This window comes from Syngnathoides biaculeatus, chromosome 3 (assembly GCF_019802595.1).
Source record: "Syngnathoides biaculeatus isolate LvHL_M chromosome 3, ASM1980259v1, whole genome shotgun sequence".
NCBI classification, from domain to species: Eukaryota; Metazoa; Chordata; class Actinopteri; order Syngnathiformes; family Syngnathidae; genus Syngnathoides; species Syngnathoides biaculeatus.
Genome location: NC_084642.1, coordinates 29,410,296 through 29,424,252, shown reverse-complemented (window position 1 = coordinate 29,424,252; position 13,957 = coordinate 29,410,296). Strand labels below are relative to the sequence as shown.

General features: G+C 42.9%; 1 protein-coding gene across 1 annotated transcript; it reads right to left on the bottom strand.

The window, feature by feature from the left end:
* Positions 1–1,130: 1,130 nt before the first annotated feature.
* kcna4 (potassium voltage-gated channel, shaker-related subfamily, member 4) lies at positions 1,131–4,169 on the bottom strand. The gene has a single exon (XM_061815220.1). The coding sequence runs from the start codon at positions 4,167–4,169 to the stop codon at positions 2,115–2,117; it is 2,055 nt and encodes a 684-aa protein (XP_061671204.1). The 3' UTR covers positions 1,131–2,114.
* Between the last annotated feature and the right edge of the window lie 9,788 nt (positions 4,170–13,957).

Genomic DNA, 13,957 nt, shown 5'->3' with positions numbered 1-13,957 from the left:
TACACGCATTTATTTTGTCAGGTTACAGCACTGACAGCTTTTCCATGGTGTCTAATAAAAATGTTCCTTTTTACGGGGCTATTGTTAAATATTTCACATCATTGTACTATATTACACAGCTTTTTAATATATGAATTATATATTTCTGAAAATGTAAGTGTAATACAGTTATCTTTTCTTGCATTGTACTTTTTTCATGACCATTCATTACCTTTCTGCCTTGCTTGAATGAGAGAAATTACAGAATTCTACTGGTTTACTGTGGGACATGTAGCATCCATTTTAAATTCAGTTTAAGTTACAGAATAATATTCTTTTTTTATTGTCTCATAAGTCAGTCCAAATCATACACTTGTTCAATAATCATGCTCTTCATTACCATTTTGATATACAGTAGATACTTACCAGTAAGATGGATAACTATGTTTCTTGTGAAGTGCACAAGTTGTCAAGAGTCTAAAGATATACAGTATAAGCTTTTAGTTTTCATACATGTAATATCATTTTGAGTTCCTAATTTAAAAAATGAACAATAAGGTAGGATTTATCCTTTTGTATTGTGTGGACAATTTAGTATTAGAAGCAACAGTGTGCCTCAGGCACCCAGAGTACATTCAAATCTAAAAGTAAAAGTAAACTTTGCAGTACAGAAAGCCTCCACACAAACTAAGTTTTTATGTCAATATCATTCAGAGGGCAACTTTTCATGTCACAAAACACTAGCCTGTGGTCGGCCATGATTTGAAAATACTGATGCAGGCCAGACAGCAGAAAGGGGTTGAGCTGTTCCAACTCAATTTGAATATATTTGATTGAACTATCAAGGTGAAACACCAATAATTTTAAAACCAATGATGTTTATTGTATTTTTTCTCAACTCTTATTCAATCATAGGTCAAAAAGATAAGAAAGATAAGCATCTGTGACATTTTCCCAAGTATAATACCTGTTTAGCAAATGCATTATTGTGCTTCATTTCCCGGGAGCTATATTCAAGCATTAAAATCGATGCAAAACGCAAATATCTTGTGACTGATACATTTGTAACTCAAGGTAAATATTTGACTGCTCATCATCATCATCATAGTTATTAGGGGAAAAAAAACAGGCTACATACCTTGGAAGACGTCCACATTCTGATGAGATAGTTAGTGTCCTCTTGAGTATTAAAAAAAATGAGAAAGAAAAATGTACACCAATCCAGCTAACATTGGGAAGTTGCTCACAACCTGCTCACAAGGAGTTTCTTCAATGGAGTCTTTTTTTTTTTTTTTTTTGCTTCAGCATTCCGTTCGGGTCCATGTAAAGGGATATTATTGTTTGGGGGGTGACTTACAGTAAATGTATTTGGTGACACTGATGTCATATCTTGAGGCCTATCCATTCAAAAAGATGGAGGGAAAAATCCTACCTCCTGATTCTGTGCTTAGCTCTCATCATGGGTGCACAGTACAACATGAGTATTTCTAGCCCTGGTTTACGTGATGACTGCTAAATGCACCGCCCTTTCATTGAGCTCCACTTTATACATGCTTGGAGATCCAAGAAGAGTGTAAACTAATAATGAATTTGCATGAAGTTGTCAATTAGGGTAAGGGAGTCCTTTTCATTGGCAGGGGTTCAGAATATTGAAACGTTTTCAAAAAGTCTGTATGAATGTTTTGTTAAATAGTGGAACAATAGCTAGTTGTTTTTAAAAAAATATGTTATTCCAGCACAAATTCCTCTTGAGTGCAAACAAAACGTGGCTATATTGTATACGAACAAATTGACTATCGATAATTATTCCTGCTGTTGATAGATTAAAATCATAAAGTGCGAGTGCAGAGCCTATCTTTTCGATAATGTCATATGTCTAATTTGGAAGCCAGCAAAAGTCTAAATCAATGAGCCATTCGAGATTATCGGTCTTCCTGATGTGGCCAAGCTGTGTGTGACCCTCTAACCACGGTGACCTCTAAGCGCTTGTAGAGAGGAGGAGGAAAAAAGGAGTTGGGTGGTGGGGGAGCTCTGCATGGCCCGTGCGTCAAACTTGTTTGGGTGACTAACAATACATATGTAGGATTGTTATTTTTTCCTCCAGGAAATGAAAACAAAAAGAAAAATATTTGTAATCACACGTCAGTCTGAATAGATTTGGAGTTTGTACTGTTCCTTCTGCTTATGTCTGTTCCGTTGTTGCCTTTACTGGGGCTCTTGTCAAGGCCGCACAGGGACTCCGTCACCCCTTCTTCCATCTCCATGTACTCGGCTTTGTCGCCCAGTGAAGAGCCGGACGGCGAGCCTTTCAGTTGGCGCAAAAAGTCCGGGAAGTAGGGGCATCCGGGTGGCATGCTCTGGACCACCGGTTGCGCCTGGTCTTCGTTGTTGTCGGTCTCGCGGTGATAAAAGTAATTGAAGTTGGAAACGATGACCGGCACCGGGAGCGCGATAGTTAGGACGCCAGCGATAGCGCACAGAGAGCCCACGATCTTGCCACCCACGGTGATGGGCTTCATGTCCCCGTAGCCCACTGTGGTCATCGTCACTACGGCCCACCAGAAGGCATCCGGGATGCTGGTGAACTGAGAGGTGGGCTCGTCCGCCTCGGCGAAGTAAACAGCGCTCGAGAAGAGGATAACACCGATGACCAGGAAGAAGATGAGCAGCGCGAGCTCCCGCATGCTGGCACGCAGAGTGTGACCCAGGATCTGGAGGCCCTTCGAGTGTCTGGACAGTTTGAAGATGCGAAACACCCGGACCAGGCGGATGATTCTCAGGATGGCGAAGCTCATGGCCTGCTGCCCGTTGCCCTGGTGCTGCGCCAGGTCTGTGCCCAGGGTGATGAAGTAAGGCAGAATGGAAACAATGTCAATTGAGTTCATGATGTTCTTGAAGAACGCCGTTTTACTGGGGCTCGCAAAAAAGCGCACCACGATCTCAAAGGAGAACCAAATGATGCACACAGTCTCCACGATGAAAAAAGGGTCGTTGAACGGGGTAAAGCCGCGCTCTGGCTGCGTGGAATTGTGCCGGGGCTGCGAGTACTCTTTGTCGTCCCTGAACTCAGGCAACGTCTCCAGGCAGAAGATGACGATGGAGATGACGATGACCAGCACGGACACCACCGCGATGCCTCGAGCCGGGCTGGAGCTCTCAGGGTACTCGAACAGCAGCCAGATTTGGCGCTTGAACTCATCCTCTGGCAGAGGCTTCTCTTCCTCTTTAACAAAACCCTCATCCTCTCGAAACTTCAGGATGGCCTCCTCTCCGAGTTCATAAAACTTCACCTCCTCTGAGAAAATGTCAAAAGGGACATTGGCGGGTCTTTTCAAGCGCCCCCCAGACTGGTAATAATACAGAATAGCGTCAAAACTCGGTCTGTTGCGATCAAAGAAGTACTCATTCCTCAACGGGTCGAAGTACCGGATGCGCTTTTCTGGGTCCCCCAGGAGTGTGTCAGGGAACTGAGTGAGAGTCTTGAGCTGAGTTTCAAACCTGAGCCCCGACACGTTGATAACAACTCTCTCGCAGCAGCCCAACTCACTGTAAACATTGGCATATCCGGACTGAGGACGTCTGTCGGTCATCGAGACGGTCTCGTCGTCGCCCTCCTCCTCCTCCTCCTCATCATCATCATCGTCATCCATGTGGCACAAAAAACTGGAGCGCTTGGTTACTCGCTCCTCCTCGTCGTCCTCCTCGTCGTCCTCGGCGCACTCTTCCTCTTCGATCATGATGTCCTCCTCGGATCCGAGCAACGCCAGTTCGGAGTGGCGCAGATCCCCGCCGAGAGTGGTACGGCTGCGTCTCCAGCGTCCGACGCCGCGTTGCTTTTTGCGCTCTCTGAGGAGTCTCTGCTTCTCGGGATCCTGAGAGAAGGAGGAGGAGGAAGAGGAGGAGGAGCTGCTGATGTTCGCGCTGGAGGAGGCGGCGCGAGACGGATGCTGACGGTTGTTAAGGAGATGCGCGCCCGATGAGCTGGTGGATGAAGAGGAAGACCCCTCACAGCCGACGCCTCCGCCATCCGCTCCGGATCCGCTCTCGGCCGCCGCCGCCGCGGCAGCCGCTCTGGACTGGGCCGCCTGGCGCTCCCTCTCTCGCTCCCTCTCCCGGGCGCGGGCTTGGGCATAGCCGTACGGCATGTGACTGTTGCACCCCCCGTCCGCTCCCACCATCGCAAACTCCATTTTCAGTGAAAGCTTTGGTCCGCGAGCTTCCAAAAAGAAAAAAAAGGTGGTGGGGAAGCTGCAAGGAGGGCAAAGGATTGAAGTTGTAAACCGGGAATGGACTGATCAGCTGTGCATCAAAACAGGAGCCCGCGCAGTCAGATCCATACTGCGTGAGCGCTCGCCAATGATAATTATTAATCAGCTCCCCAGAATTTATATGACATCATTTTCCCAGCTAAGGTGAGGGCCGTGGGGGCCCGGAGCGTTCCGCACACGCTTGCAGCAGCAACAGCCTTGATGTGCTCAACATTGTGAGGCACACGCAGTCTCTTTGGTAGTCTCCATCAGGTGGTTATTTCCTCCACATGTCTTTTGATCCTCTTTGGTCACTACCGGTTGTCATCTTATGGGAGACATTTAAAAAAAACATAGGATGTTTGCTGTTATATTATGGCTCTGGCGACTGGTATCCTAATGTTGTCTGGAGCTGCAAGAAAACGCACAAAACGAATCGTGAGACCAGTTGATCTTACTGCGCATAAACTTAATTCTGTTAGTATTATTATTGGGATCATGCTAATGATAAATCAGTGATATGCCCTTTTTTTGTGCTGGCTCTTCCCAGCTCCTAACATTTATACTTACATGTAAAAACGGAGCAAACGCGGGCGATGGGGTGTGCTATACGTGATGATGTACTTCCAAATCTCCGTGTCAGTTTTGGATGTAATATGAGAAATCCCTTGTCGTAGCCAAGCGGCGACCACCACATCCACTAGATCCGTGCGAGCTCTGACGCACACTGAGAAGGAGACTTTTGGGCTGCGTGTCGACGTCTCAATTCAACAGGATGTGTTGCGACTTCAGCCCGCTGTGTCGGCTCCATCGCCACAAGCCCTCCTCCACGCAGGCGATGGTAAAGGTTTAAAAAGGTGCGCGAGCGGCGATAAGACGCCGATCGCAGCCTCGCTCGTCTGACGCGACTGCATGCGAAGGTGGGTAAAAGTTTACCTTCAAAGCGGTGAATGCAAACGGCCCTTGCATGGCGGAGTGTGAGCATCACACATCTGCCTGTCTGCAGCTGTATCCCTTACCTATCCTCCTGTATCCCTTCGGTGCATGTGCGCGCGAATGCGTGCGTGTGCGTGTGGTGGAGACCCTCTCCGGTGCGAGATAGGGGGGCTCTTCTGCAGAGCGTGCAGGTGGTGCTCGGTCCTCCTCCAGTGGACGCACTCGGTCACTGCCACCGTTCTGCAGTCTACACCCTCTGAGCAACCGCTGTGTTTCCTACCCAAAGTCATCAATTAGATTTGAACAACATTCATTAGGCATGAAGTTGAGTGGGAGAGAGGACGTCACTTTTATGATGCTAAATCCCTATCGTTAATGTTGCTATGCTGAACATCGGAGCCTTTGAATTTCCCTCGGGTTCTATCTATCTGTTAGTCTATCCGTCTAGTACAGCGTTGTTCATCTGGTTTATCAACACATGAATGTTCATGTCACTTGGTTGAAAAACAACCAACGACTCCAAAACAAATAATGTATTAGATTTCAAAGCAGATACTGTGTGGATGCTGAACAATACAACGCGGTCACTGATGAAAACTCGAAGAAAGAAATGAGTTGAGGACAATAATGCTGAGTAATCAGTAATGGGCCAAGCATGGACCTGAGCCTTCACTGGAGACTTACCTGATCAATCCATCTCTTAATATCACCGCTATCCTGTCACCATTGTAGAAACAAAACGCAATACACCAGATGGCAAATGTGCCATGAGCAACATCTGGAAGAGTTCACAATCAATAATTATCCAGTAATATAACACAAACATAAAATAAATCTTTAAATAGAAATACATACTCAACAGGGAATCTTATTAAAAAGTGTATAGATTACAATGTATGTATTGTGACAGTCGAAATCTGTTGCAACAAGTTGAGCAAATATTGACGTCGTCAAGGACCAGTACAAAGGCCGGGGCTGTGAGGATGAATTTGAAATCTGATTGGATGAAGAAAGAGTTTTGTTGCCAATAGTTTGAAGTTATCTTGATAAGTACTGACTCTGAAAGTCCTGGGCCGGTGAGACTGACATTGCAGCATACAGAGCCTGAAAAAGAAATTGACAAAAAAGAAAAAAACAAGCAAAATCTAACATCTATATATGCGAACTTCAAGCTGTGCAGCCAAGAGAAATGCAATGAAATGAAGACAGTACACTGCTGAGAATATCCATCCATTTTCTGAGATGCTTATCCCCACAAGGGTCACAGGAGTGTCATATCGTATCCCAGCTATCTTCTGCCAGGAAAGGGGTGGGGAGGCGTTGTACACCCTGAACTGGTTTCCTCAGAACTGCGAGGCAGATGCACTAACCAGTCCTCCTCCATGCTGCCTCTGTTGGGAATAATTTAACACATTTTCAGTGACTACAAATTATAATTTAAGATTGCAAATGTATAGGTCAGTCCACGGTGTACCCTATCACGTAGAACAAGCACAGCAGGTTCACACAAACAAGCTTTGCATAATGTATTTATACTTTCACATGATAACTTCTGAAAGCAGAGCAAACAGATAAAAACTGTTGAGATTTCACAATGAATATCACATTTTGCATGTGAAGATGTAGTAAGGTGAACTAGTAATATAACAAAAATATATCAGATGCAACTTGTAAATGTCATGATTTTAAATGGTTTAAGAAGGAACCATTGTCATACGGTAATCCAAGGAAATTCAGAAATGTGTTAATTTATATACGATCCTTTTGTGTAATTAGTCCAACAGTGACAAAAATGTCTAAAAAGAATGATGAACGCATTTTTTGACAAATAAACACTGAAATCTGAGCCATTAAAATAGATACATTGGTCCGTCGGTTAGTGTAGCAATTAAATCATATAGTCAGCAAAAATACTTTTTTCAACTAATGTCATAACAGTGGGGGATCAGTCTATGTCATAGGTGTCAAACTTGTGACTCGGGGCCCAGACTTGCCTCACCACATCATTCCATGTGGCCAGCGAAAACGTCATCATTCTTGTGGAAATATCCAAATTGCAAATTGTCCTCACTGGCATTTTGTTGTTGTTGCCAACCCACCTTTCAAAAGTTACTTAAAAATAGTTGAATATTTTCTTGTAGGCTGTTGATTTCCAAACTGTATAGCCATCAATTTGTTGTGTATATGTAATCATAATAGTGGATAATTCATTAACACTGTATGAGTTCATAGTCTGGGATTGGCTGGCAACCAGTTCAGGGGGTTACTCCCCCCCTCCCGCGCGATGACAACTGGGATAGGCTCGAGCACTCCCGTGACCCTCCTGAGGATAGGCAGCTCAGAAAATGGATGGATGGAGGGTTCACAGTCATAACAGCCCTCCGAGGGAAGTCATAGCTACAATGTGGCCTGTGACAAAAATGTGTTCATACCTTTGGTCTATCTATTGAAGGTCTATGCCAATAAGTTCTAAAATAATGTTTAAATAAATAAACAGTCAGGTAATGCGACGTCAGATGCATTGTTTCAACAACTGTTTTTTTCTTTCAAAAGATCAGTTTTCAAAGGCATTTCATCCACAATGTTGCAGGTAGCTTAAAAGCAGTCTTGTGAGACTCAATCAGTATGATGCCCACTATGCCTATTCCTTCTGAATTTTACAATTAATCTGACTAAAACACTAATTTGAATGGGAACAGCTTGTCAATGCTGTTACCAGAAAATTCTCAATGTCCCAGAGGAAGCATTCTCAAGGGGAAGATCGAGTTGTAGTCTTAGTATTGTAATTATTTGGTTTTCTTGCCTGCACTCTCCTTCCACAGATATATTTATTCATTGCATCCAATATTTTTAAACGAAAAGGCAAGAAATGTGTATGTGAACTCTATTGCAGTGATAAAACAGTGTAGTTGTCGCTCACTCGGTTGATCAGACATGAACATAAGGAGAGTGATTACCAAGCAAGGTGGTGTGGTACAAGTATGCCATGAGAGATCATCCGGCTGTGGGAAATCATTCAATTTCACTTAATTAGTATTAAAATGATGATGTATTCATTGCTAATACAGTACATCTTTATTCATGTATTGATGCCACTGAAATATAGTGATTGGCAGAACAATTACCATAAATGCTCTTCCATTAAATGGGAGAAGGTACAGTAAAATAATATATCCACCTGTTGCCATTAATATGAGTCAGGTCTTCTGGCCAATACATCAGCTTTTGTTTTCACATAAACAGGCCCAATTTCCACATTTGCGAGTAAATTCAGACAAGATCCTTATTTCAGTGTTCATACTTTTTATTCCATTATTGTTCAGTGGTCTGTCCTGAGATTCTTGCAGTGTAAAAGAGTAACATAAGGTTTCAGGCAAGACCTTTGCCTTTCTGCATTACGCTAACCTTCCAGAATCCACACAAAGACCATGCATCCAACTCGGCACAAGGGGGAGATGTGAGGCTGGTAACGATAAAAGGTGATAGAGTGAAAATGGCACAACTGCTGAGAATGCTCAAGTGCACTCAGGCTGCAGAACAGGTGGAACTCCTCACAAAATCTGTCCGCATAATGCATGGGGGATCACACAACTTGAATTGGAGCTAAGTATGGTTAGCAGGGACACTTGGAATTCAAAGATTCCCACCATAATAGATTTTCTGGTTTTTGGAATTATGGGTTGTTGAGACATTTGACGACTAACTATATCTATCCTTTAGGACAGGTGTGAGCAAAGGTTTTGTCTCAGAGGCTACATAAACTCTTGGAATTTGACATTGAGGCCAAGCCAGAATCAGTTGCTTACATGGAAACAATAAACCCCCCAAAAAGGCATTGTAGTGGTAGTACTGTACTTCGATTTACTTTTAATTGGAAGTGTTGTTGTTGTTGTTTGTTTTTTTGATCACCTATTTTTGCCAGTCCACCAAGGGTGGTGTTAATTTTGTTGTGTCAATTCTGAGAACAGGTCTGAGATGTTCATCACTCACCTGGGATTTGTAAGATGCTTTGTTGGGTTTCATCACACTAAAAGTCTGTCCAGACAACACCAGCAACCACTGTGCCATCTTTGGGATTTTGGGTAAATTTGTCCAAGCTTAATGATGCATTACACTCAATCATCCAGTTTGAGGGTTGAACTTCTCTTTAAAGACTATTGTATTGGAGATCGATCAGTTCCGTCTGCAGCTCCCATGGGGCTGTCAGGGTCTTGTGTGAATGAATATTGGATGGCAGTTTGTCGGATAAAGCTATTTTGCCTGCAAGCTTGATTTTAACCACGGAGCTGTAGCCAACATTTCCGGCATTGACTGGCTGTAAGGATAATCAACTTACGTGGTAGAAAAATGATGTGTGATGTTATATCCCTGTCAAAACACAATCACTTAACAAATTACACATTCAGTTTTTAACTGGACTTCAGAGAAAATGTCCTGTATTTAGTACTTCATTCTATATTGAATACTCACCACTCACTGGTGACTTTTTCCCCCTTTGGTACACTCATGATTGCAGAAGCATTCATAGGAGTAGCAGAGGAAAAAAAACAGAACAGCCAAAGCCAAGTCAAAGTATCGCTGTACTAACTGCACGACCTGGTGGAACCACTGGGCATTACAGGACAAGGTCAATTGAATACAGTCATAATTCTGATATGATTTGGATAATTCTGTACCAATCATTGGTGGGCCAGATTGAAATGATCAATGGGCCTGATGTGGCAAGGGGCCCATAGTTGCCGTAGCCTGCTAAAGGGCCTCTTCTTTCTGTTAAAAAAGGTGAGTCAAGGCCTTGTAACACTACATACTGTACATCAGATGAGTAGAGAAAGGGAATTCATGGAATGTCTCGTCATTGTGACCAAGGACGAATTGTTTCCTCTCTTACTGTAGTTCTCTATGAGGCATGACAGACTACCACCTCTCCAACAAAGTCACAATTTCCCTATTTTTTATTGTGTACCGGGTTTCAAAACTGCAACCCTTTCCCTTAGAATAATAACAATCACCTTTATTGTCATGAAAATGATGCACTTGAAATTTGTTCTCTGTATTTTGATGAACACACACTGAACAGGCAGCTGGAGGACCTGGGTGGAGTTCGGGGTATCAGTGTTTATCTCAAGGACACCACAGCTCTGAGTCTGGGGGTTGGTCCGGGAAGTGTCTTTCATCAAGGTGCCCCGTGGTGGTAGGCAATGATCTTAACAAATGGGCCACTGCTGCTTAAAGATGTAAATGCCAAAACATACACAATATTGCACACCAACGCTTCTGTGAGATAATAATATGGTACTCACAAGCCATTAAATGAGATGACAGAAACATCTTTGTACATCATCTCAATAATTCCCTCTGAATATTACCTGTTTGTCATTTAATCCCTGCAGAACCATACACCTCCTGGGACCATTAGTTCTTACTTTGGTGTTCAATGTCAGAAAAAGTATACAATAGATTTGAAATAGTAGTTGACTCGAGAGTGAGATCAAAGGCTATATTAGTATGTTTTATTGTGTGTTTTTAACTGTGTTTCCTCACCATTGCTTGGGGGACTACAAAAAAGTTAACTACTAAAAGTACTAAAAGTTTAGTACTACTACATAGGTTTTCTGGTTGAACGAGATGCATCTCTTATATAAAGGAAGGCATCAACAATACAGGTGAATTGCCTTTCATGCCATAAAGGTAAGGTCAGTCACAAAAATATTAAAGCCACTGTAACAATTTCCAACTCAGTTTAAATGTGAAATATAACATGATGTTTTAATAACACTGGCAAAACAGTGCATCGAATGACATTTAAATGCAGAATGACATATATAGCCCCAATTTCAATGAAGTTGGGACTTTGTGACAGAAACAGAATACAATGATTTGCAAATCATGTCCAACCTTGACTGTATTTCATTTAATACACTACAAAGAAAAGATATATAATATTCAAACAGGTTTTCACTAATTCACTAACTCGGAATTTTATGGCTGCAACAAATTCCAAAAAGCTGGGAAAGGTGGCAAAAAAAAGCTTGAGAAAGTTGAGAATGCTCATTAAACAAACTGTTGGGAACATCCCACAGGTGAAAAGGTGGGAGGCATGATTGGATATAAAAGGAGCTTCCCTGAATTGTTCAGTCATTCACAAACAAAGATTGGGCGAGGTTCACCACTTTGTGAACGAGTGTGTTAGAAAATAGTTCAACAATTGAAGGACAACATTCCTCAACATACACTTTCAAGGAATTCAGATATCTTATCTACGGGCCACAACATAATGAAAAGGCTCAGAAAATCTGGATAAATCACTGCAAGTAAATGGCAAGCCTGAAAACCAACATTGAACACCTGATACTTTTGATCCTTCAGGCGCCACTGAATCAAAAAGTGACGTCAATGTGTAAAGGACACCACCACATGGGCTCAAGAACAATTCAGAAAAACAGTGTCAGTAAATACAATTCAGCGCTACATCCGCTACTCTACTTTTCAAAAAAGAAAAAGACAATTATCAACAACACCCAGAAACGCTGCCGGTTTCTCTGGTTCCCAGCTCATCTAAGATGGGCTGATGTAAAGTGGAAAAGTGCTCTGTGATCCGACGAGTCCACATTTCAACTTGTTCTTGGCCATTATGGACGTCGTGTCCTCTGGGCCAGAGGAAAAGAACCATCCGGACTATTATGGATGGAAAATTCCTGCTCAGCACTCCAGCAGGCTGCATAACCTCAGATGCAGACAATATAAATGCACCAAAATATTGACTGACAAAAAAATATATAGCCACTTATTCTCACAAGGGTCACGGGGAGTGCTGGAGCCTATCCCAGCTATTATTGCGCAGGAGGCAGGGTACACCCTGAACTGGTTGCCGGCCAATCGCAGGCGACATAGAGACATAGAGACAAACAGACGCCCTCACAATCACACCTGGGGGCAATTCAGTGTCTATTTAATGTTGCATGTTTTTGGGGGAGATGTGGGAAGAAACCAGAGTGCCTGGAGATAACCCACGCAGGCACAGGGAGAACATGCAAACTCCACACATGGGTCCGGAATTGAACCCGGGACCTCAGAATTGTGAGGCCAATGCTTTCCAGCCGAGCCACCGCACCACCTGACAATACTATTTTAAATAAATGTATTTATTCATTTTAGGTAACTTTTTTTTTGTCCGGGAAAGGCAACTGAGAACTGATTTCTGTTTACAATGCCGACCTGGAACCAGACAGCAGAATGAAACAGTAAAACAAAATGGGTTAGAAATCCAGGGTTGTCCATCCATCCATTTTCTGAGCCGCTTATCCTTACAAGGGTCACGGGTGTCACAGATCTTTTTTTCAACAGTGGGCGTGTGAAGCCCTTTGATAATCTTTTGTGATTAAGGGCTATACAAATGAACGTGACTTGAGTGTATCATAAACGTGGACAAGTCAATTTGTCTGCTTGAATGAAGGGAGGACCAATTATTCTGGGAGTACAGGTTACAATCATTCTTGTTACAGAGCACCAGCATAAAAGCGGATGTCAGTGTGGTATGTGGTGTCTAGCTTGTGAAGGATATTTTTTTGGGGAGTTGATCTCTAAGTAAATCACCATAATCACTCATTTGTACAGGTCACTAGCCACTTGTAGAACACATTTTTAGAACTAATAATCATCCATCCATCCTACCATACTCCATAAAACATATCTTCACGAGGGTTGTGGGTATGTTGGAGCTTATCCCAGCTATGTTCAGGCGAAACAGCCATCAGCACAATCAATCACATTCAAACCTACAGAGAATTTAGAGTCTCCAGCCTACCACACGTTTTTGGCATGTGGGAGGAAACCGGAGTACCTGGAAAAAGCCCATGCAGGCACAAGGAAAAATTGAAAACTCGACACAGGAGGGGCCGGGATCTGAATGCTGGTCCTCAGAACTCCCTCAGCTATGTAAGGCAAACATGCTTACTAATCTATGCTGGTACCCAAACACATTGTTGTGAAATTGAATACAAAATCTAAAACCTGCTGGTAACTTGTAGCAGAATAAAAACATGTTTGTGAGGGAGTTGATTTCAGCTTAGAAAAGATGGCTAATAGATCAGGGAGTTAGCGACCTGTGTTGCACCTGCAAAAGTGATGACATTACTAAAACAATGGAAAAAAAAAACACACTGAGTGCTGATGCATCCCTTCACATTTTCCATTTGTCGTGGGTAGAGAGGACATTTTATATTCCTGTGGTTGGTCCATTCCCTTCAAGAGATACGATCCACTCCTCCTACGTACATGTAGGAGGAAAGGCCTTACCTGATCTGGTGAGGGGGAAAAAAAGAGAATTTACTGTGTCAATGTTTGGACCAAACAAGTGAGGGGGAGAAACTGAGGTAAAGCTGACGGGATTAACAGAATTTACTGAAAAAGCAGCCTTATTTAAGAGTGTGGGAAGAGTCAAAGGACCATAGCTGTTTCAGACATTTAGAGATCAGGAGGGCATCCAGAGCGATAAAAGACACTTCAAAAAGGTATGAGTCACGGGGAAATGTAAAACTGATGGTAAAAGTTGACAATATGACAATCATATTAATATCTCAATAATGCATGAATAGTATACAGGTATGTATTTTTTGGATCAAATACTAAATGTTTGTGCCTCGTCAGTGACTGACGTTTAGTGTGTCTTTATTTAACTTTTTGTGACAGATACATTTGAAATCTTCCATGCATCCAAACAGATGTTTAAAGGTCTAGTGAGTTGACTTCAGTCGTGCCGCCTGTAAGGCAAAGGTTAATGCCCAAGTGAATGCTTG

Coding starts and splice junctions, on each gene's coding strand:
- kcna4 (XM_061815220.1), bottom strand. CDS start 4,169: ATGGAGTTTGCGATGGTGGGAGCGGACGGGGGGTGCAACAGTCACATG.